This window comes from Chelonoidis abingdonii, chromosome 2 (genome assembly GCF_003597395.2).
Source record: "Chelonoidis abingdonii isolate Lonesome George chromosome 2, CheloAbing_2.0, whole genome shotgun sequence".
Taxonomy (NCBI): Eukaryota; Metazoa; Chordata; order Testudines; family Testudinidae; genus Chelonoidis; species Chelonoidis abingdonii.
The window spans coordinates 51,970,910-51,994,556 of NC_133770.1; the positions used below are offsets into that span (position 1 = coordinate 51,970,910).

Sequence of the window (23,647 nt, forward strand, 5' to 3'; positions counted from 1 at the left end):
CTATCTACCCCAAAACCTACCTAAACTGCAATTTCCATTTTGAGCACTTCCAACATGTTCTCAGTTTTTTCTTTTATCAGCTTATCAAATCTGGTCCTGCATTCCAACTGTTGGAAAAAAATAGTCATTAACTGCTAGGTAACAGCAGATTTTCCAATTTAAAAAGTAAGAAGATACACACACTGTGTGTAAATATGTTTTGCTATCTGAAACTACATATTAAAATTCATAATAGCAAAAAATTTCACTGCTCCAAGAGTCTGTTACAGCGTTTAACTTTCAATATGCAACCCAGTACAACTTTAAAAAGTATGGAACAAAATTAAGGCTAAAACATACACTGTTGTTGCTACCATACAGATGTGTACAGGTGGGGGGAAGTTCTGGTTCTTCCCAAAATTGCCCTATAGTATAAGTATAAAGGAGGGCTAACTTTCAGCTCACAGTTAGCCAAAGAGTGATCTTATACGGTTGTGATTTACTCTCAGATTGGCTTCATGCCACCTTCCCCACACTTTTTTTTTTTTTTAAGTAGCGTGAAGTAGTAGCACAATATTTTAGCCATTTGAGCATGTAGTATTCTCAAATTATCCCACCAACTGGAAGTGCTCTGTTATCTCTAAGCTTTCAAAATTGGAGCCATTATAGTCAATCGCACAAATCCACATTTAGTCTTTCATAAAAAGTGGATTTTTGACCCACTGAACTGGACAGGCTTCTGTGTGGTTTTACTGATCTTTGACAAGATACCCCACAACACAGACATAGCAGTCTGATGTTGGTGTGCATCTGCATTCAATTGTTCAACACTTATTGTTCATAAGTGGGAACTGATTTTCCATTGTTTGCAACCTGATCATTTAAAAAATTGTAACGGTTGTAGTAAATCAAAAGGTGAATGATTTGGTAATGGATTGTGAACCCTTTCACCTCTAGATAATACATTAACCTTTGGATTACACTGATGGAAAACAAAAGTCATTGCTTTGGATGGCTGTTAGGTAGCCTGTGTAAAAGGAATTGTTAGGCTTAACCCAATTCTAGGCAGAGAGGTGTCTGTATCATGGACAGCAGTTACCATATTGCCAGCATTCTTGCTGCCTGCAGTGTTGTTGTAGCCATGTTGGATATCAAAGAGACACGGTGAGTGAGGTAATATCTTTTATTGGACTATCTTCTGTTGGGTAGAGAGACAAGCTTTCATTCTTAGGGTATGTCTACACAGCCAATGTTGAAGCCCTGCCGCGGCAGTGCTTTAACATTGGCTGTGTAGTTGCGGGTCCAGAGCTCGAAGAGAGGTCTCCCGGTGCTGTAATAAAACCACCTCTGCCACAGGAATAGCTCCCAGCGTTAGGAGCATGGCTCCCAGCGCTGTAGCACTAGCTACATTGCCACCTTACAGCGCTGAAACTTTCATTGTTCAGGGGGATGGTTTTTCACAAGGCCTTACATAGAGTGTCTTCAGGTCTGTGTAAGCTCATCTCTCTCACCAACAGAAGTTGGTCCAATAACAGATACTACCACATCCACCTTGTCTTTCTAGCATTCTTGCTAGCAGTCTCAGCAAAGGAACAAAATGGCACGTAAGCCTAGAGTCTTGTATTAAAGATGGCCCCTTTCAGTCAGACTCAGTGGCATGCAGAAGCCATGGCTCCACAGCATCTGTTTGGTTTTCTTTTTTGTTAGGTGTTGTACACCCAGGACTTCTGACACTATTGCTATTAATCCAGAACAGCGGCATTACATGGACTTTGGAGAACAAAAACTGAAAGCCCAATTTAATGTTACAGTAACAGCACACCAGGTTTTTATTTTAGAAAAAAGGGAATAATAGCCATTAGACAGAAGAATAAGAAATCATTTAAAGAGTCATACAGCTTAAGAACAGCTGCACAATTTATTTTGAAGTTAAATTCCAGTCACGCAAAATTAGAAAAAATTATCACAGGAATCCACATTTGTGTCTCAGTGACTTCAAGATTAAACAGATAAATGAAAGCTATGACTTCTTCTTTTCTCCTCAATTCTGTTCATATTTTCATCCTCCAACCCTTCCTCACCCTGTTTGTGTCTTCTGTCTGCTCTGGACAGGACAATGTCTATGTTACATGTCTATACCTCCCTAGTACAGCAGGGCTCTGACCTTTGAGTAAGGTTCCTAGATGCTACTGTAATACAAATAATTAATTGGTTTAATAAAAACAGCATCTTTTTATAGCCATCACCCCTGCGAAATCTAGCTGGGATCTCTTATATCTCCCTCCATAATGAAGATTCTGGATGCCAAATTATGCCTTGATTACACTTGTGCAAACCTTGTGTCTCTGTTGAGTTTGTACAGTAATTTAAACAATTCTATGTTGATACACTGAAGAAACAGAATCCAACTTGCCCTAAACCAAGCTGATAAGAATGATTGTGAACAGAGAGTAAATCGGTTAAGTAGGAAGATGACATTTTTTATTTTCCACAGTAGAACTCTTTATATTTATTTATAAACAAAAAATTATGCCAAACCTCCAGTCACTAGGCAATTTTAACTTTGGTGGTGCTAGCAGGCATAGCTATACTTCCAAAAGACTCGATAAAACACAAACATGAAAAGGGTTCTTATTATATTTAAAATGACAGCCTTAACTTGTGCCTAAAACGTGTTTTGTTTAACTTCGCATGCATTCATAAAAAAAAAAAATATGCCTGCTTACAGAACACTTTCAAACCCAAACCCAAACTTACCACATTTACGGTATTGTCGAGAAACTAAATATCTACGAAATTAATGTCAAGGTCACAAGCAAAAATTTTACATTTTGGAGATAAATATATGAGCAGTCTAACTTCTATGCATCATTAATGACACCAGTCATAAATTGTGCAGAATCCTATATCAAACAATAAGAGGACTACTGGTCATTATAAAATCGTGCAGAGATCAGAATTGCTCCACTAGGGTAGGTCTACACTGCAGACTCCTTATGGTACCATGTAGAATACATTACTGCACTCCCTCCTAACAAGGGTATTAATAGCAGTGCAGACTCTGAGGCACTGCTTAGACAAGTAAAGACATACCTGAACCCTTTTAGTATTTACCATATAGGTCTCTCTACATACCCAAGCAGTATTTCCCCCAGTCTACACTGCTATTTTTAGCAACGTAGCATCCTACTTCCTCCCCACTTCCAGAGCCTATCCCCACTGCCTCCTCTCTGTCACAGCCTTTCACTGCTGCATATAGCTATACACCAGTGCTGAGACAGCCTGCTTTTCACTGCAATATGTAGCTAAATATATGCTACATATCACCAGGGTGGTATGCAGTGTAGAGGTGCCTTTAGAGAATCAAAGTAAGATTTTGCACTTGTACCAATGCTATATGGCCCATAATATCTAGATGAAAGTTGAAAGAACATTACATTATATAGACATAAGCAAACAAAGCAGTTAAGGACAGTAATTCCTCACCAATTTGAGCTAATGACTTGGAGATCCATCACGTATTACTGAATATTCAAGTTAGTGAGTAAGTGAACAAACCATAAAAAGTCAGTTCTTTATTTTGATTATTCTAGAGGCCCCGATCAGAACTGGGGCACCTTTGTAGAAAGGTGATATACAAACAGGTGAAAGTACAGTCCCTGCAAGAACAGTTTAGTCAAAATAAAGATATAAGCATATTGTGGAACATATCTTAAAAATAATGAAATCTTGATCATACCAGCACTAACTACAGCAAGCACCCTGCTGTTAAAGGGTACTCTAAGGATTCTTAGTGTAATGACAAAGTATCAAAACAGTACCATACAAAAGGTACTCTGAATCGGTACACAATAGTTGCAGAAATAGTTAAATATATGTGAAGAGTTGTGTACAATGAGAATGCTTATGTGTATACAAGCCCTAGGACAGATAAATGTGCATAAGTGCTGTTTGGTAACCTGTATAAAAAATTAACATGTTCCTTGGACTGCCATAATTAATAACATATGTGGACTGCCATAATTAATAACAGAAGATGTGTCCCACAATAAATACAGACTATACATACATATTGACTGCACCTTGAGACAAAGGCTTGGAATGAGTTATTCAATTCTGCAGTTACATGCACCTAACAATTTCAGGTTCTTCCCTCACATTTCCCTGCCTCTAGTTCTGAGAGGAAAGGGGTTTTATTTTTAAACTGATACTGTGCAACTACCTTACAATCAACTCAATTTTTCCACAAAACACCTTAATAGCCATTTGAAATCTCCATCAAATTGAAACATATAGGACTTTTTTTTTTTTTTTTTACACTATAAAAAGAATTTTACTGTATCCATGATCACTAATACCAAACTGTTTATCAGTAGAGCTGTATGGGAACTAGAATTTCTGTTTCACAGGAAATTCAGTAGTTTTGAAACAAAATCAGAATGAAATCAAGAATTTAATATTGTTTTGGATCAACTGAAATGCTTCAATTTTTACGTTAATTTTTTATAATGTAAAATTTAACACATTTCAAAACAAAAAGTTGTCTCAAGACAAAAGATCGACACATTCATTTCTGAAAATGTTGAAACCAAATGTGTTTTGTTTTGTTTTTTCTGAAATTGATGCATTCTTGTAAAAAGGTTTGATTTCAACAACCCGGCATTTTCTGATAGAAAAATTGGAAAATTTGCTGGAAAATTTTCAAGCAGTTCTATTTATCAAACTTTAATTCTGTCACCTGTTTATTTCTATTTTATACATAAATGCACTAGTAATACCTATATCAAATTTAAGATCTCTCACTGTAGCTGACTATTCCAAAGCTCTGACTTTAGGCATAATAACTTTATTACAGTTCGCCTGCTTGTATAAAATAATACAAATGCTTTATCTGAAGGGAAACTATAGTATTATAAAAAACAACTTATATTTACACTATCATAATTTTTCTGCATACTGCTCTATCATTTTATTTGTTTAATAGCATTCAACTAAGCCCACAGAAATGTACACTCTTTGCATCCTTGTTTTCTAGAGTTACTGATTTTAACTGTTGGTCTTAAAGCAGGGATCGACTCTACATCATGGGTAAAGAACACTGTGCATGCAGTCTCCCCTAAATTTCAGCACAACTCCTCTGAGTGAGGATTTCATCTTTTGAGCGTTTACAAGCAAACCAACCAATTTATCAAATTTTCTTTGACAAGTAGCAAGCAATAAGCAAAATCCTGGTGACACTGAAGCAATGGTAAAACTCCCAGTGGATTTCAAATCAGGTAAGAATTTCACCCAAGATGCTAAATATTTTTCCCCTAGATGTATTAAAAAGCTTCATATACACAAGATAATTTAACTTCACTGGAATACTCTATTAGACGCCCCCCACCCCCACCCCTTGGCATTTGTTTATATCAAGGGTGCCCAACCTATGGTCCACCAGAAGATTTCATGACATCTGCGGCCTGTTTCAACACAACATACTAACAGCTGATTCATTAGCATTTTGTCGTCATGTTTACATCATTTTAGCTTACACAAGTGTGTTAACAGACAATACTGTACATAAAAACACCCTATCTAAATACATACGAAACAAGCTGAACTTACAATATAAACAAATACAGGTGACTTTAAATCTTATTAAAATATACAGAATCTGTTTGGCCCCCACCATATGTGGTCCTCCTGTGTAATAAGATTGGGCTTCATTGTTTTATTTGAATAGGCCCATAAAAATCAATGAGATTTAATTTTTACATAGTGTTTAGTACATTTTAACATAATATGCTTTGGCTTTATCATCGCATGAAGGCAGATATATAGTCTCTAGATTGAAGAGATATTGATTTCATTCTGATATCTGTCATGTTGTATATGAAATTATGATTAAAAATATTAATTCTATTACATGGCTTAGGATACAACTGCAATAAAATCTTGCTTCATAGAAAAATGTTTTGAGTGCTTATATGGCTTTTTTGAAGTGTAAAACTTTCAGAAGCCTATACTGAAACTCACGAAGACCATTCCTGCACTTTAGAGAGGAGACAGAAGATCTAGTATAGTAATTAAAGCCTGGACTTAGGAAAACTACTGTTCTAAACTCTACACCCAGCTTTGTCACTGACTGGATGGACAAATCACATACAATCTTTTTATCTGTTTCCCCAAGTGCAAAATGTTTGTAACTGTTACCTGCCTTCTCATAGATGTTACAAGGACTGATGTTTGATCAGGACAATACAAGTTATAAGTTTTGTTATAACAACACACAAGGCTCTTTCATTCACCCATTCATAATCAAACACAGAGGTTATCAAATGGACTTAATTTTTAAATTTTGACATTTTTACCCAACCTCCTAAATATCAAAAAAACCCAACTAATAGTATAGAATTTCAAAGAGCTCTGACTCTTTAATGAGGCATTAAAATACTGTAATACAACAAAAAAGCAACACTGCTAAGTCTCTTAAACCCCTGGACTTACATTATCAGCTTTTATGTGCCTGTCAACACTCAACAGTAAGAAGCAATGGTTTGTTCTTTGCTTCAAATTTAAAAGCCAACTAAACTTCCTTCCACTTTCCTGCTGAGAGTTTTAACTCCTTGCAAACTGCTGAAGCTTTGACACATCAGCAGCAGATAAATCTGCAAAGTATGCAATGGCCAGATACAGTCTCAATCAGCCAAGAGCCAAAAAATGTTACTTCCCATTCCACAACTGCAGCCTCTAGAAATAACAAATTAAAAACAATACCTTTTCGTATCACACTGCATGCAAGCAAACTCTTCTTCTTTAAAACCAATTATACTTGGTTACCTCTGTCAGAGAGACCTATTTAAGTTACATTATTGTTATCAACTTAAAGGCCTTTTGTTTTCAGTTTTTACTGATTTTTACTGAAAAGTTTCAAGATTTTATAAAAACTATTGCTTGGTTTTTACTGATTTTCACCCAAATTTTTGACCACTCAAGTTCACAAAAATACAGATCATGTTAAGAAATGCAATATATTACATTAGAGAGATGTTTATTTTAATGATAAGTTAGTATAAGTGTGAGGCTGTCTGTTAAAGTAAGACAATGTAATGGAAGATACACTCACATACTCAGGCATGTACACGTGTATGTACATTAATGTATAGTCCATTAAAAACCCACAGCATTAAACTGTTATTACCTTCAATACTTTTTATTTTCTCTTAGTTGCTTTATTTCTTTACTCCCATACCCGAATATTAACCTCTATATTTACCTAGAAAACGGTCCAGTTAATTTTGTGTCTTGAACTTTCACCCACTTTTTTAATTTTTATATTAAACACTAACATTTCCTGGGAATTTATCAGACATAATAAAAGCTGAACACGAAGGCCCTTTTATTTACTTAAAAATTGAAGTGTAAATAAAATATGTTGCAAGCAGTTACACACAGTTTTCAATTATATGCCTAAACTGAGAAGGAAAGAAATTTTATCTGATGGCTAAAAAACTTTTATTTTTCCAATGATACATTAAGGTTTTTTGTTTGTTTGTTTTTTAATACTTTGCATTGCTACAGCACCCAGAACAATCCCAGAACAGTGTACCAATATCCAGGCACATAACATTGAGACTAAACAAGCAACTGAAAAGCAAGTACAAACTTTATCAGTTTCAAGATCAATGTGTCTGTGAAAATGCCAGAGTTGGGTGACATGCATGGGGTATTCTATTTAGTAGAAAACACAATTACCCACTGGAAAACCCTAAATTATACTGACTATAAACTAGAATATTCATAGTTTCCCTACTAGATAGCCAAACAATAACTCATCTAGATCTGGTGAGATTACTTTTCAGCGGTACAGATTAACTGTAATTTCCTAGCAACATCAAACTAACTACCAGTCATTGAGATACTATATTTATCAGCAATCCTGTAGAGATCAATTTCTTCTGCTCCCCTACAATTGAACAATACACAAACAATATACAAACACTTTGTTCAAAATCTCCAGTGCTGACTCAAGGGATTGATCTTGCTCCCATTCAAATCAACCAATGTAAAAAACTCATAATTAACTTTAATGGTGCAAGATCCAACCACTGAGTGGCAAAGTTATAATACAGTAGCGAAATAAATAAACTTTTAAATTAGGAAAGAGTTGATCTTTAAAAGAAAAAACTCTCACTTTCTCCTTACATCTTTGCGATGAAAACCAGAAAATTAATTTCCTTTCTTACCTGAAGGTCTTCTATCCAGTGCTGTGCATGCAGCATTCACTTCACCCTCCCACAGCTCACGATTTGTTTTGGAGGAGAACATTCCAAAGCATTATGTATCCTCTCCTCTTCTAAACGTTAATTTCAGAGCCTTCCAACCTTGAGAGAGTCCCTTTAGGAACTGCCAGAAGACAAAGTTTGGCATACAGCAGGGGTGGGAAAACTTTTTGGACTGAGGGCCACATCTGGATATGGAAATTGTATGGCAGGTCATGAATGCTCATGAATTTGGGGGCTGGGGTGCGGGAGGGGGTTCAGCTGGGGTTACAGGCTCTGGGGTGGGGCCAGAAACGAGGAGTTCAGGGTGCAGGAGGGGGCTCCAGGCTGGGACAAGGGGTTGGGGAACAGGGAGTGTGAGGACTCCAGCTGAAGATGTAGACTCTGGTATGGGGCCAGTAATGAGGGGTCTGGGGAGCAGAAGGGTGTTCCTGGCTGGGACCAAGGGGTTCAGAGGGCAGGAGGGTGATCAGGGCTAGGGCAAGGGGTTGCAGTGCGGAAGGGTGGCCAAGGATGCAGGCTCTGGCGACATGTACGTCAAGCAACTCCCGAAGCCGTGCCATGTCCCCCATCCAGCTCCTACACAGAGGCGCAGCACCGGCCAGGCGGCTCTGCACATTGCCCTGTCCACAGGTGCCACCCCTGCAGCTCCCATTGGCTGTGATTCCCAGCCAATGGGAGCTGCAGAGTCGGCACTTGGGGCGGGGAGAGTGTGCACCAGAGTGGGGACATGCTGTGGCTTCCGGAAGCCACACAGAGCCAAAGCACGCACAGAGTGGGGCAAGTCCCCAACCCCACTCCCCAGTAGGAGCTCGAGGGCCAGTTTAAAAAGGTCTGATGTACTAAATGCAGCCCGCGGGCTGTAGTTTGCCCACCTCTGGCATAGAGGCATCTTTATACAAAAGGGATGTCAGTAGTGAAAAATTTCAAGCAGATCAATCCTTGAGTTTGAAATTGACCAACTCCTTTGCAAGCTTTTCTTATCATGAGCCACTAAGTCTCTTATCATGAGTTCAATATTTTCCCTTGGAGTTGGAGAATCTACAACCTGCAATAACGCACATCATTGAGAGATACAACAGGCCAATATTTAACGTTTAAACAAGAATCCTACAAGGGGGGAGGGGTAGCTCAGTGGTTTGAGCATTGGCCTGTTAAACCCCAAGCTGTGAGTTTAATCCTTGAGGGGGCCATTTGGGGATTGGTCCTGCTTTGCGCAGGGGGTTGGACTAGATGATCTCCTGAGGTCCCTTCTAACCCTAATATTCTATGATTTCTACATTTTATGCAAAATTTGGGCTTTGTTCTATTCAACATACCCTCTGATTCATTAAAAAAGTTATCAGATAACTACTTTCTATTTATTTGAATGGAAGCACTTTTATTTTTTAAAATTCCATACTGTACAGACTCATATGCTGTGTAAAAACTAAACATAAACCCTGAGGAAACATCTGTGGTCAGGATAAATAAACCAATAAGAATTCAGTATTAAAAAGTGGAACGAAACTGATTCAGCATCTGAGTATAGAGGAAAGAATTTTAGTTTCGAGATCATTCACTAATGTTACAAGCACATGGAGCTCTGAAAGAGGAAGCAACCTGTAGGATCACAGGCATTCAATAAGCCTTTGTTTCAAAAAAACAAAGAACTAATCAATTTCACTATTGATATTCTGTAATATATGTCTAAAGTGGAAAACGCATGATCAAATCTCTCTCTCTCTCTCTCTCTCTCTCTCTCTCTCTCTCAACACAAATACACACAGATTACATATTAGGCATAAAATATTTCCTTCACTGAGATTAAAGACAGTAGAACTTTTATTATTCATTTGATGTATTTCAACATTTTTAGTGCCCATTCTAAGCTCTGAGCACTTTGCAGCTGCTAAAACAAGTAATATTTCACACAGAAAACTAGATGTCTAATAAACTTAGACAACCAAAACACCTATAAACCAAAACATGTCTATGGTTTGGCTCCACTGACTACAAGATCAAATGTGGCTTTTTAAAAAACATTTTCAACAATGGCAATAGCAGATCTTCCCATTTTAAATGGAAAGGGAAGGATGGATGCATCTGTGGGTGAATGTTAATATAAAACAAAGGGTGCTTGCATTAATGGTGTCACCATGCACTCAGTTCAAAAGAGAGAAAGAACCACTGGCATTCACCAGATTGTCCTTTTGTCTCAAATTGTTTACTCACTGATACTACTAAGAACAAAGGCATATTGATAATTGAGTGTGTATAGTAACATAAAACTCTGTAAGTAGCAATTTAAAAAAAAAAAATAAGAAAAATTTTCTGAAGTGCAGCCCACTCAGATTATTCACAGCTGCTATTTGAGTATTTTTCTTCCAAACAGAATGGTAACATGCATCTAGGCAGGTGGCAATTAGTTCTACAGATGTCAAAAGCTGTCTATATGGTTGCTAAAAGTAAATAACCCCAATGACCATAGTGTAATGTGACACGTGTTTCTTATGGAGTTGTCAATGTAAACCCCTCCCTTCCAAAGAACAGACCAGATTTTCAGTGGGGGTAGTATCGGGTTTATTACAGAAAAATCTCACCAGTGAAATTTTTAAAAATTAAAACAAAGGAAACCAACTTGAAATCAAGCCAATTTAAACAAAAAAACACTATTCAAAGTAACTTTGAGCCATGCATCTCCTCAAGTCGTCCTGCAGTTGTTTTTTGTTTTTTCTTTGGTGTGGTTTTACAATCATTGTACACCCCCCAACTCCCACCCCGGTGCTATGTGAAAGATCCACACAAGCGAAGGAAGAAAGTGACTGACTCTACTGAGGAAACAGTGGAAAGGATTGTACACAAAGTGAAGACAGGTGCACAACATAAACTGAAAAAAACACAACAAATTTCTTTGTTCTAATAGCTTTCAGTTATAAACACCGTAGGTGTTTCATGTAACGATAGCTGATAAAATATTTTCAGGAAAAGTCTGAATTTGAGGCCTGCTTACACTACGCGTTTAAAATGATTTAAAGAGCGTTAAATCGATTTAACGCTGTACCCGTCCACACTACAACGCCCTTTATATCGATATAAAGGGCTCTTTAAATCGATTTCTGTACTCCACCCCGACGAGAGGAGTAGCGCTAAATTCGATATTAACATATCGGATTACGGTTAGTGTGGACGGAAATCGACGTTATTGGCCTCCGGGCGGTATCCCACAGTGCACCACTGACCGCTCTGGACAGCAATCTGAACTCGGATGCAGCGGGCAGGTAAACAGGAAAAGCCCCGCGAACTTTTGAATTACATTTCCTGTTTGCCCAGCGTGGAGCTCTGATCAGCACGGGTGGCGATGCAGTCTCAAATCCAAAAAGAGCTCCAGCATGGACCGTACGGGAGATACTAGATCTGATCGCTGTATGGGGAGACAAATCTGTTGTATCAGAGCTCCGTTACAGAACACAAAATGCCAAAGCGTTTGAAAAAAAATCTCCAGGATACACAGCGCTGCGTGACAAGCGTAACGGGAAGCCAGAGACTCAAATGGACGCTCATGGATGGAGGGGGTACTGAGGACTCCAGCTATCCCACAGTCCACAGCAGTCTCTGAAAAGTATTTGCATTCTTGGCTGAGCTCCCAATGTCTGTAGGTTCAAACACAGTGTCTGGCGTGGTTCAGGGAATAGCTCCTCAGTTTCTTCCCCCCCCCCACCACGTGAAAGAAAAGGGAAAGAAATCATTTCTTGACTTCTTTCAATGTCACCCTATGTGTACTGAATGCTGCTGGTAGACGCGATGCTGCAGCAGTGAAGAGCAGTATCCGCTCCTCTCCCCTCCCCGGTGGTAGACGGTGCAATATGACTGATATCCATCGTCGCCATCAGCCCGTGAGTGCTCCTGGCTGGCCTCAGGTGAGGCTGGCCGGGGGCGCCTGGGTAAAAATGGGAATGACTCCCAGTCATTCCCAGTAGATGGTACAGAACGGCTGGTAACCGTCTTCATCATAGCAACTGGGGCCTGAGCTTCATCAGCCCCCTCCCTTTCCTGTGTAAAGAAAAGATTCTGTACTGCCTGGACTGTCATAGCAGCAGCATGCTGGGCTCCTCTCCCCCACACCGCTTAATGTCCTGCCTGGACTATCATCGCGCCGGGAGGCTGCCTCCCCCTCATTTTATGTCACTAAACACTCAGTGTTTCTTATTCCTGCATTCTTTATTACTTCATGACACAAATGGGCAGGACACTGCCACGGTATCCCAGGAAGGTTGGGGGAGGAGGGAAGCAACGGGTGGGGTTGTTGCAGGGGCACCCCCTGTGAATACTGACACGGAGCAGCTGTGCTCTGATACACTGGTCCTCTAATACACTTGCCCCTTATTCTAGGCAGGACTGACTCTATTTTTAGAAACCATAAGGGAGGGATTGACTCAGTCCCAAGTGAGTCAATCCCAATTTTGCTTTTGCGTTGCGCCCCCGGCCGATTTCAGCCAGGGGCACTCATGATAGCAGCGGACAGTACAGAGGGGGAGAGATAACCGTCATCTCATTGCCAGTTTTCTCCGGCAGTAGACGGTACAGAACGACCGGTAACCATCTCTGCTATCATTGCAAAAGCAAGTGAATGCTGCTGTGTAGCGCTGGAGTATCGCCTCTCTGTCCGCGGCATCCAGTACACATACGGTGCCGGAAAAAAAAAAAGCTGAACGGGCTCCATGGTTGCCGTGCTATGGCGTCTGCCAGGGCAATCCAGGGAAAAACGGCGCGAAAGGATTGTCAGCTGATGTTTTCCCAGAGGAAGGAATGACTGACGACATTTACCCAGAACCACCCGTGACAATAATGATTCAACCCAGAATTCCAAGGGGCGGGGGAGACTGCAGGAACTATGGAATAGCTACGGAAGAGCTACCCACAATGCAACGCTTCAGAAATCGACGTTAGCCTCGGACCATGGACGCACAACGCCGAATTACTGTGCCTAGTGTGGCCACATGAAATCAAATTTATAATATCAGTTTTATAAAACCGATTTTAGCTAATTCGATATTATCCCGTAGTGTAGACGTGGCCTAAGTTGACCATGTCCCTTTAACTCTGTATATTTCAAAGCTAGAAAATAAGTCTTACCAAAAGTAACTTCTCCTTCGCCTGTTTTGTCAAACAGTTGAAAGGCCACCATGAACAATGCATCTGGAGCACACAGGACTGATTCAAATGCCACAAATTCTTGAAAGGATATAAGCCTGCAAATGAGACAAGTAAAAAGGTGTGAAACCAATTACACATAGGAAATATAACTACAATTTAAATGCAAACTATGCACAACTAAAGTGTTGACTGAAGAATGGTACAAGATATTCTCAATGCTACATGTTGCAAAATTTATTAGTAGGAGATGCTGTTACAACATGCTGTTACACCAGTTGGTAGAAATAACGCCAGTGAGAGCACAAAATCCTTTTTCACTTGCAATTCACAGCACAGTGTAACATTACCAAATTAACCAGGTGCTTTTGAAAATCCCACCGAAGCAATGCAGGAGCATGTGTCCCTTTAACTTTTCAAAAGCTCACCCTTTAAGACCTCAGTGCTGTCAATCATTTCAAAGGGGAATAAACAAAATGTGTTATCTGTATGCTAGTAACATATTCACTAAAGTACTAGTCACCCACTGCAGCCCTTGTGTATTGCACATAATGCCACAATTCTTCAAATAGTAGCCTGGGTCACCTATCAAACCACAGGTAAGTGCCAAGAGAGCTGTTTATACAAGTTCACTAGTATAGTCAGGTTCTACAGTGTATTCAAAGTGCTGAGATGCAAGCAGAAGTATCTTTCCTCCACTCAATTCATACACAGTAATAAAGAATTAAGTGTATGAAAATCTCCTATTCTTCCTCTGGCATATCTGACAGAATCTGGTGGGGTCAGATTTCTCTGAGTTGTACCTGATGGACAAAATGGGGGCTCAACATCTTCTTGAGACTGTGGGAGATGCAGTTTCTTCAAACTTCCTTGAAAGCACCCATTGTCAGAGAAAAGATAATGAATCAAATGGGAGATGGATAGCTCGGTGGTCTGAGCATTGGCCTGGTAAACCCAGGGTTGTGAGTTCAATCCTTGAGGGGGCCACTTAGGGAGCTGGGGCAAAAATCTGTCTGGGGATTGGTCCTGCTTTGACCAGGGGGTTGGACTAGATGACCTCCTGAGGTCCCTTCCAACCCTGATATTCCATGATCCATTGATTTGATCCAGTATGGCAATATTTACTCTTAAAACTTAACCAAGAGTTCAATTCTTCAAACCCAAAGTAATAAAGAGGTGTATTACTCTTGTATTTATTGTTTACAATCTAAGCAAAATACACAGAACTCAAATTATTACCCATTATTATTTGTTAGGTGTTGACAAGACAAAATGAAAATAGCTCCTGTCCCAAGAGCAAACAACCTAAGCAGGATGGACAGAGTAGACCGAATGCAGTAAAAGCCCAGAAGAAGGAATATTAGATTTTTCTTTAATCATTATTTATATTACAGTTGACTCACTTCTTGATGACACTGCAAAAGCAGCAATTCTTTAAAGGGGATTTCAATGAGAGAAAGCAACATCTTGGAGATGAGAGTAGGCAGGGCATTTCATGCCTCAGGGAAGGAATGAAAAGAGTTTAAAATGGTTGTAAAAGAAAACCAGACAAACAGGTTTGAGGCTGGCATCAATGGTGCAAGCAGGGCTGGAGCAGATCTGTTTAGAAAACTCACTACCCATACTAGAAAGAAAAATATCCATGAATTCTACAGAAAACCTCAGCCTGAAGCAGTAATGCTGGAATTTGGCAACTGACATGCAGTTACTTTACATCCTTAAATAGTGAAACAAGCCCAATATTATTCCTTACAGAAGGCAGCGAAGATAACAGTCAAACATCATGTTGGACTGGTTTACATATATAAAGCATGCAATTCTACTACGGGTATGGCAGTTACAGAACCTGACAAATCATAAGGAAATAGCACGTTGGGCGCAATTTCTGTGTACCAGACTAGGATTAATAAAATTCTAGGCATTAAAGCAGAGGTCGGCAACCTTTCAGAAATGGTGTGCCGAGTCTTCATTTATTCACTCTAATTTAAGGTTTCACGTATCAGTAATACATTTTAACGTTTTTAGAAGGTCTCTTTCTATAAGTCTATAATATATAACTAAACAATTGTTGTATGTAAAGTAAATAAGGTTTTTAAAACGTTTAAGAAGCTTCCTTTTAAAATTAAATTAAATGCAAAGCCCCCCGGACCAGTGGCCAGGGCCCACGCAGTGAATGTGCCAATGAAAATCAGCTTGTGTGATGTTTATGGCACATGTGCCACAGGTTGCCTACCCCTGCATTGAAGGATGCAGCAGGAGTTGGTTTTTTTTGTTTGTTTTTAATCTGGAACACATTCTCCGTCAATACTTTCAAGTAATAAAAACCCCTAACAAGTCTGAGATATATTATTAAAGTAACCTACATACATTTTTAAAAAACAATTATACATGGTTATGGGAAGATTTAAAGTACACCATTGTGATGTTCTAGCTAGCTATTACAGAAGAGACATTAATATCTGCTGTGCCAGCTGAATTCAAATTAACCCAATTTTTACATGTTAATTAAACCAGCTATTTTCTTCTTATTGTATTTTTGCTCCTTAAGCAGACTAGCCTACTAGTGATTCCCAACAGATCTACTCTAACAACAATGACGTATTCATTTACTTCTATTATGACCATACAATACAGTAACTGAGCAGTAATTTTTCAGTCAATTACACGTGGTTCTTAATGCTTAAAGATGCTGAAATAATGCGTACTACATAGCCATATGCTTAAAGCTCTATACTGCACAAGGCCAGTTGCCTGGGTAACACATTTTCTTTCTGGTTTAGCATAACCCTTCATTGAATATCATTAGGTGTCATTAAACAGCAGATATTAACATGAACTTCAATACACTACTTAAGTTATTTTACCTGCATAAATAGGTATTCATTCATAACATGAAAACCCACATAGATTTTAACCAGTTAAATAAGATATCTGCATGCTTGACTTATAATTTGTAAGCATTTTAGTGCTGGACTATTAGGATTTTCTCTGTCTCTGAACACCCTACTCCTATTAACACTGGCAATTCTGTTTGTATAACTTATTCAGGAAAGAATGAAATACTGAATATTAACGCTCATACACAGTAGTTACTAACTAAATCCACCCACTAGGTTTGGTTCATCAAGACCAGTATTGTACTGCCTCCCTATCTATTTATCCAAGATTTTATATTGGTGGTCATAGCGTAGAATCAGAGTCCCAAGCAGCTATAATGCTTTCCGTCAGAAAAATCCACATGCAATCATGGAAAGAAAAAGCCATTACCTACTGTAATAATACATACAAATGCAATGATGAAAAGGTTTCTTAAGTAATCAATGCATATGTTTTACTATATCTGCAATTCAAGTATGATACGATAACGAGAAACAAATTGAAGCTACATCTATTATTTTATGCTCCAACCTAAGTAAACTAAGGGTATGGCTACATTAGAAATTTCAAAGCGCTGCCGTGGCAGCGCTGCGGGAGCGCTGCCATGGCAGCACTTTGAAGTGTGAGTGTAGTCAGAGCCGCAGCGCTGGGAGAGAGCTCTCCCAGCGCTGCTTGTAAACCACATCCCTTATGGGTGTAGCGTGCAGCGCTGGGAGCCGCGCTCCCAGCGCTGCCGCCCTGATTACACTGACACTTTACAGCGCTGCATCTTGCAGCGCTCAGGGGGGTGTTTTTTCACACCTCTGAGCGCGAAAGTTGCAGCGTTGTAAAGTGCCAGTGTAGCCAAGCCCTAAGTACAGTGTAAATTGGTGCATTAGAGATAAATTTATATCCAGAAATAATGGAAAATGTTGGAATTTCCAAGTGTTATTTTTGAATGGTTTGTCCTTTCTAAAAATAAAGCACATAGTATTTCTCAGTGAAGTGCGTTAGTTACTGCAGTCCAAAATAACTGAGATATAAAGTAAACGCTTATTTTGTTAGACAGGCATTTAAAGTACAACAGCAGACAAAAATACATTATGTTAAAGGAGATAGGATGAAGAATTCCTGGACTGCTGTATCAGTGACATCCCTTGGTACATATCAAGGTATTGTTGGAAGAGATTTTTAATCCAATCCAAGCAAGTCCAATTATTTTATAAATTAAGAGGAGGAGGGATCCGCTGGAAGAACTCTTTCACAGGATCCCCTTGCACAGACACACTGTCCTGATGGAAGGACATGGCCTTCTTCCCATGAAAAAAGGGGGGATCCACAATAGGCCATGGCTGTCGTTGGGGAAAGCTTGGATCTTTGTCGCACCAGTGGTACCCTTTGCGGTAACCCTCAACTCCTTTATCCCTGGGCTGTGCAGGTCTATAACAAGAAGTCTGTCCATAGTTGTAACTAGGGAGATCCATGAAAAAGACAATATGGTCTTAGGCTGCACTCTCTTTTCCAACTAAATTCTGGGGGAAGCAGGGGACAACATGCATCCCCCAGAACCCTGTCCATTTCTTCTGTCTAGTCTACCCAGTCTCCATTCCTACACCAGTTCCAAGATGCAGAGCACAAGCCACAGGATCCAGAGTTGAAGGGACAGCACCAAAGAGTTACCTGAGCCTTCCCATCTGCACAAAAGGGGGGAAAAAAATGTGTGAAGCTCTGTGCACAGATCTCAGGGTTCCAGGTGGCGAGGCATGCTAAGAACCTCCCCAACTCTGGGGTAAAAAGGCCTTAGCAACCAAGATGTTTCTGCTGAGTCAGGAGCTGCTTCATGGTCCTGCTTGTCTGTCTGTCTTAGCATCCACCATGGTAGTACTGAAGCTTCTCTTGGTAAGAGTGACTGCCCTTGGTCATCCTGAGGGCCAGATGCTCCTTAAGACTGGAGTGAGACCTGGAGGCAACGGAATGGTTGCCACCGTATTTCTAGAACACATTTATGCAAGTACACACCACCTCTGCACTTGCATATTTCACAGCAATTAAAAAATACACCAAAATGAATTCACAATTCCTTCTGCAAGGTACATTCCCTGTAGATGGCCTGTGTTATACAGGAGGTCAGAGTAAATGCTTGATGGTCCATTCTGGTCTTGCAATCTATGAACATTCATCAGCCATCCAAAAGCCTGAGCTAGCAGGAGCAGCCTCGCATTCCTCCCTCAAGCTTGCAACTCTGGGCTTTGAAAGAATGCCAGGATGGACTGAATTTCACAAGAGGAGACCACCTGTTGCCAGTCCCAGAGAACTTCACTACAGGAACCAAAAGCAAGAGTGAGCCATTTAAAACATGACTGCTTCAGGCTGGAGATTCCAGAGAATTTTAATCATCATCGGAATGATGCAGGAATGCCTGGGTACATGTGGCAGAACAATCCTGTGACAGGGTGCTACAAGGAAGTATCAAATTCTTTTCACTTTCTGAGCCTCCTCCATTCTTTCAAAGAGTGGTATGATAACTAAGACTAGAAAATTCAAGAGATTCTCCAAAGACACCCTAAGGGCATGAAAATCTTCAGTGACTGGCTGTTGCTAATAGATGCAGAGAGAAGCTCCATCCACTCTAGATTAGTATCCACTGAAACAAGCACAAATACTCACACTAAAATTAATGCAAAACTCTAGTAGTGAAAGGGCAATATAACATTGGATTGTTAAATCCCAATTTGTTGATGATTTAACAGAGGCTATAGCTGTAATTTTGCTACCTGTGACACCAGCCTCCACTAAGGTAGGATAAAAGTTACGTATTATACTCACAATCTTCCTGTTACAAAATTGCTCTGAAGCTCCACAATGTAGAAAAAGCAGCCTTAAAACACCAAACGAAGAGAAGAGTGGTGGAAGCCTGGAAAGGGTTTATCATTTCCAGTTGTAATCCAGTTAAAGTCATCCTCACCACATTATAGTTATGTAACCTTTTAAAGAATTCCTTTCCCAGAGATAGCAATCATCACGTTAGCTTGTCTGCAAGGTCCATGGTGCCTAACCACAGGAGGTTTGCGAGGGTAAATCGGGCGGGAGAAAGGGCACAAAAATGAACATGAAAGCACTTGGTTGTATGTGCTCTTGCTGTAAAGAGCATGCATTTTCTATTCATGCTTCATTTTTATATTTTACTCCCTGCTACGTACATTGTTCTTCATTTTTTTAAACCCACAACTATGGACTTAAGGACTTTTAAGTTCTTTTAATGACACTGTAAGGCAAAGTTTGAAAAATCTATTCACCTGGGGTGAGGCAGCAACCTGCCTGGGCAAGTATCAACAGCAGAAGCTATGATTGCATTACAAAACAAAAGAGGGGGGGAGGGCTAACCTTGATTGTTGGCAAATTCAACCTTCTAAATGTGGATCATGTGTAAGCTGCATAAATGCTGTCTTCCCAAGTCTGCCAACAGGCTGCTCCAAACCCTTGATTGCTGCTCAAGAGATCTGCTCAGCAACAGCAAAAACAGATCGGAGCTTTGTAAGTTTTCACTAGTATTATTCAGAACCATGTAGGGCATGTCTAGGTAAAGGTGTCTCTTGCTTTGGTCAGACCTTCTCTCTCCCTCCCACTTCCCTTCTCCTCTGCCCTCCCCCCTTTATTTTATTTGGTCACCATGATAAAAGGGAAAAGGAAAAGAAAAGAGGAGTGACAAAAGCAAGAGAGGTTTATTAAATTTTATACAATAATTCAGTAAATATAAAAGTGATTAGCAATATGAAAATTGAGTACAGTGCATAGTAGAGCACAACTGTTTGATTCTTTTAACTGCAGAGATTCAGACAGTGTTTTTCACTCCAGCTGTAGGCTTGTTGCTTGGGCTGATACATTCTAGGTAAATTTTTGAAAGTGCTCTCAGCTTGTCACACTGTGGCGGATATTGAAGGCTTGCTTGTCTCTATGAATTGGGAGTTTTAGGTCAGGTACAGGAGCAGTTTGTCGAAGTGCTACACAATACAGATGAATGAGTAGTGGTGAGATAAGATTCTCTTAAAAGAAGAGTTTATATACTTTCTAAACTCATTAAATTAGAATGAAAAACAGAAGACATACCCATCCTTGGTCTGATCCACCACACCTCCCAGGAGCTGCACAGTGTTTGGATTGGGCACCCCAGGTCCTATTATTCCCAGGTATCGTGTGATGAAGTCATTAGGAGACATGAAAAATTCTCCATTTTTTTCAACATTTGCATACTGTGAAACAAAAAAAAGAATATTTGTCTCAGATGAATTCTTCTCTAGACAATTAATATTTTTGGCATTTAAGCAGCATCCATTGGCTCAAGTCAAGATTGGGACCACTGTGTTGCACAAGTTTCAGTGGTAGCCGTGTTAGTCTGTATCAGCAAAAAAAACAATGAGTCCTTTTGGCATATTAGAGACTAACAAATTTATCTGGGCATCTGATGAAGTGGGTTCTAGTCCACGGAAGTTTATGCCTAAATAAATTTGTTAGTCTCAAAGGTGTCACAAGGACTCCTCTTTTTTGTGTGTTCACATACACATACTAACAAACAATTCCTGCCCCAGAAGAGTTTACAATCTACATTAAAACAAGATGCAACGAGTATAACAAACAACTGAAGGGGTAGGGAAGATAGAAGAGAGTAACAGACACAGGAATACATTAGTCAAAAGCACAATAAGCAGGTTTCAACTTAAAATATTAAAAAAACCAGCAATACTAACAATATCAGCAATTCTTATGCATTTAGCTTAGAAATAGTATATAATTCTGCAATAAGGTCTTGATTCAGGAAGACACTTGTGAAAAGTATGTTTAAATTGACTTCCATTGGACTTAAGTATGTGCTTTAATGATATCCTGAATCAAGGCTTAAGTGTTTTGCCTAACAGGGAGATAGTATATGGTATTCTAGGCCCAAGGAGATGCAAATGGCTCTTTATTTTTTATTTTATCCCTTAATTTGCAAAAGCTACAAAGTACATTAAGAGTGTACTATAGGTACAAAGCAAGGTTTAAAAAGATGCAAATGATCGGTATGTACAAGAAAAAAAACAACAAAGTGACCTTGTTCAGTGTCCAAGGGTATGCATAAATCTTAGATCATTATTTCATTTCCACCTTTCCAGGCACAGAAATATGCATTGGTTACTAATATCTCACCATTTTGGCATATAAACTTTGGACTACTGAGTGTACTAAAACAATTCTGTCCCCAAAGAGCATTTGCAGACAAATGGAAAGAAAGGCAGTAAAATCAGTCATACTCAGGCAAAGCCTGCACCTGTGGTGCTTCCTTCCAGCCATCTTACACAGATAAATCCTCCCCGGTGTGTAACAGAACATGACAAGAAGTCTTTAGCCTGATCCTTGTCATAAAAGCATATCCGTAAGTAGTTTGAGTTTATCAGGAAACAAACTCAAAAAAAGTCAGATACTGTACTGTGAATATTCTTCCTTTTTCAGTGAGTCATTTTACTAGCATAACACAAACAGTGTTTATTCTCTTATTTAAGATTTTGCCTTTTGTTTTTAAAATCTCATTCATGGTTTATTCATGTACAAGTTGTAAGTCTTAATGAAATAATGACTGTTCTGGAGAAAACTGAATCAACAGCAGGAATACTTAAATAGGATTTATGCAGAAAGATTGGAAATATAAATAAGAGGATCGAAATCAGTAAGAGCCTGATTTTTCCGCAGCTATTTATGTGGCATCATATCTTAGGCTTTGTCTACAGAGAGAAATTGACCAGCATAGCTATTTCAGTATAATTTAGCTATTCTAGTATAACATTCCTGTGAGGACACTATTTTGGAATAAATTATTTTGTTCCAGAATAATGAACAGCGACCCCCTCCTCTCCACACACATACACACAGACACACACACACACCCACACACCCCAAAGTGCCTGTGATGAAAGGAAAAGAACAAGAAAAGCAGTAATAAACATACCCTAATTGTACTGGCCTACCTCCTCCCACCCTTCCACAAAAAAGTCACCTGGCATTACTGTATTTATCATCTTCCTGTGTAAGTTTTACAACAGTATACTTCCTTTCCCTGTGCAATGCTGAACTAAGCCAAGAAAAAATATATATATATAAAAAGAAATCATACGAAAAACAGACTAATTAACTTACATTGGCACACATATGCTGGTTAGCATTGTGGGATTTATATTTCAATAGATACTTATTTTTAAAGCAAGATCACTAGCAGAGATGCTGGAAGGAACTTCCAATTGTATAAGAACTAGCCAATGCATTGATTTCAATGTAATCACTTGCGAGAAAACAATCTTTAAGAATCCCAGACTCAGAAACTTTTAACACAACTGTTATTGACAAACAAGTCAAATAAATCAGCCAGTCTATGCTTCTATACTTCAATTTTTCTTCCAGGCTGACCCCCTGCTAGGGCACTCAATAACAGAAAACAGTACAGGGTTTCAGTGTCCCCCCCGTTTCTTGTCACTGTGATTTACTCGCATATTTGAAATCCTATCACGTATTCTGCACTACATATAGAAAACAACCTTGAAAAATGTCAACTTGCTCATTTTGACTAAAGTCTCATCTCTTAGGGGTTATGGTAGAACAGCTACAAAAAGTAGAGTTACTCTTGGAAATTATCATAACAAAAGAAAAAACATCCATTCTATTGGTTTTGGAACAGAGGCACGAAAAAAATATGGTCCTTCACAATCATTCATCTCTTTTCTCCACTTTGGCAATTATACCTACAGAGAATTTGATCTAATACGATAGTACTTAATAGCTTTTTGGTTACTTACTTCCATACATTTCAGATTGTAAATTATTAACCAGTTCAGCCATATTTTTAGGAAAGATTTACAAACATCTTACTGGAACTTTTTTTTTTTTAAATTAAAAATGGCAAAATGGATTATAAGCAACTAAGGATTTAGGGGTTGGGTTATATCAAACATTTAATCACATAGCTATATTTATTTCTACATTGTATGTAATATTATAATATGTTATTTTGGCAAAGTTTTTTTTAATTCAAGTGTAATATGGGAAAATTGCTGTTAAATTATATTCATAAATATAGATCCATCAATCTTGAGAGACAACTGGATTGGTCCCACAAATTACATTTACATGAGGTACTTTAACATTTGTGGCCATAACTTGTCCTTAATACAGTATAACAGTGTGATGCACCCACTCTCCCATCTCAGTGACTGGTGTAGCACTTTCTGCATTATTGTGAGCAAAATATTCACATCATTTTTCACTCATGAAACCACTGAACTATCTAATTTACTTTCCAGTCTAATGGAGGAAGGTGCAGGTGAGGAGTAGAAAGGTGGGAGGTGGTGAGATAGTTTGCTACTGTGCTTAGCATGCTTCTCTGTGGCCTC

At 39.1% G+C, this 23,647-nt stretch overlaps 1 protein-coding gene across 2 annotated transcripts in view; it reads right to left on the bottom strand.

Annotated features, from left to right (window-relative positions):
- The window catches only part of SLC25A13 (solute carrier family 25 member 13), a 147,252-nt gene that overhangs the window by 74,826 nt on the left and 48,779 nt on the right, over positions 1-23,647 (bottom strand). The window contains exons 3-4 of one of the 2 annotated variants that reach the window (XM_032766149.2): positions 20,340-20,482; positions 13,359-13,474 (exon numbers count right to left, since the gene is read on the bottom strand). In XM_032766149.2, coding sequence (XP_032622040.1) covers positions 13,359-13,474; positions 20,340-20,482 — 259 coding nt within the window. The remainder of the gene's footprint in view (positions 1-13,358; positions 13,475-20,339; positions 20,483-23,647) is intronic. The other variant, XM_032766150.2, reaches the window with a different exon arrangement.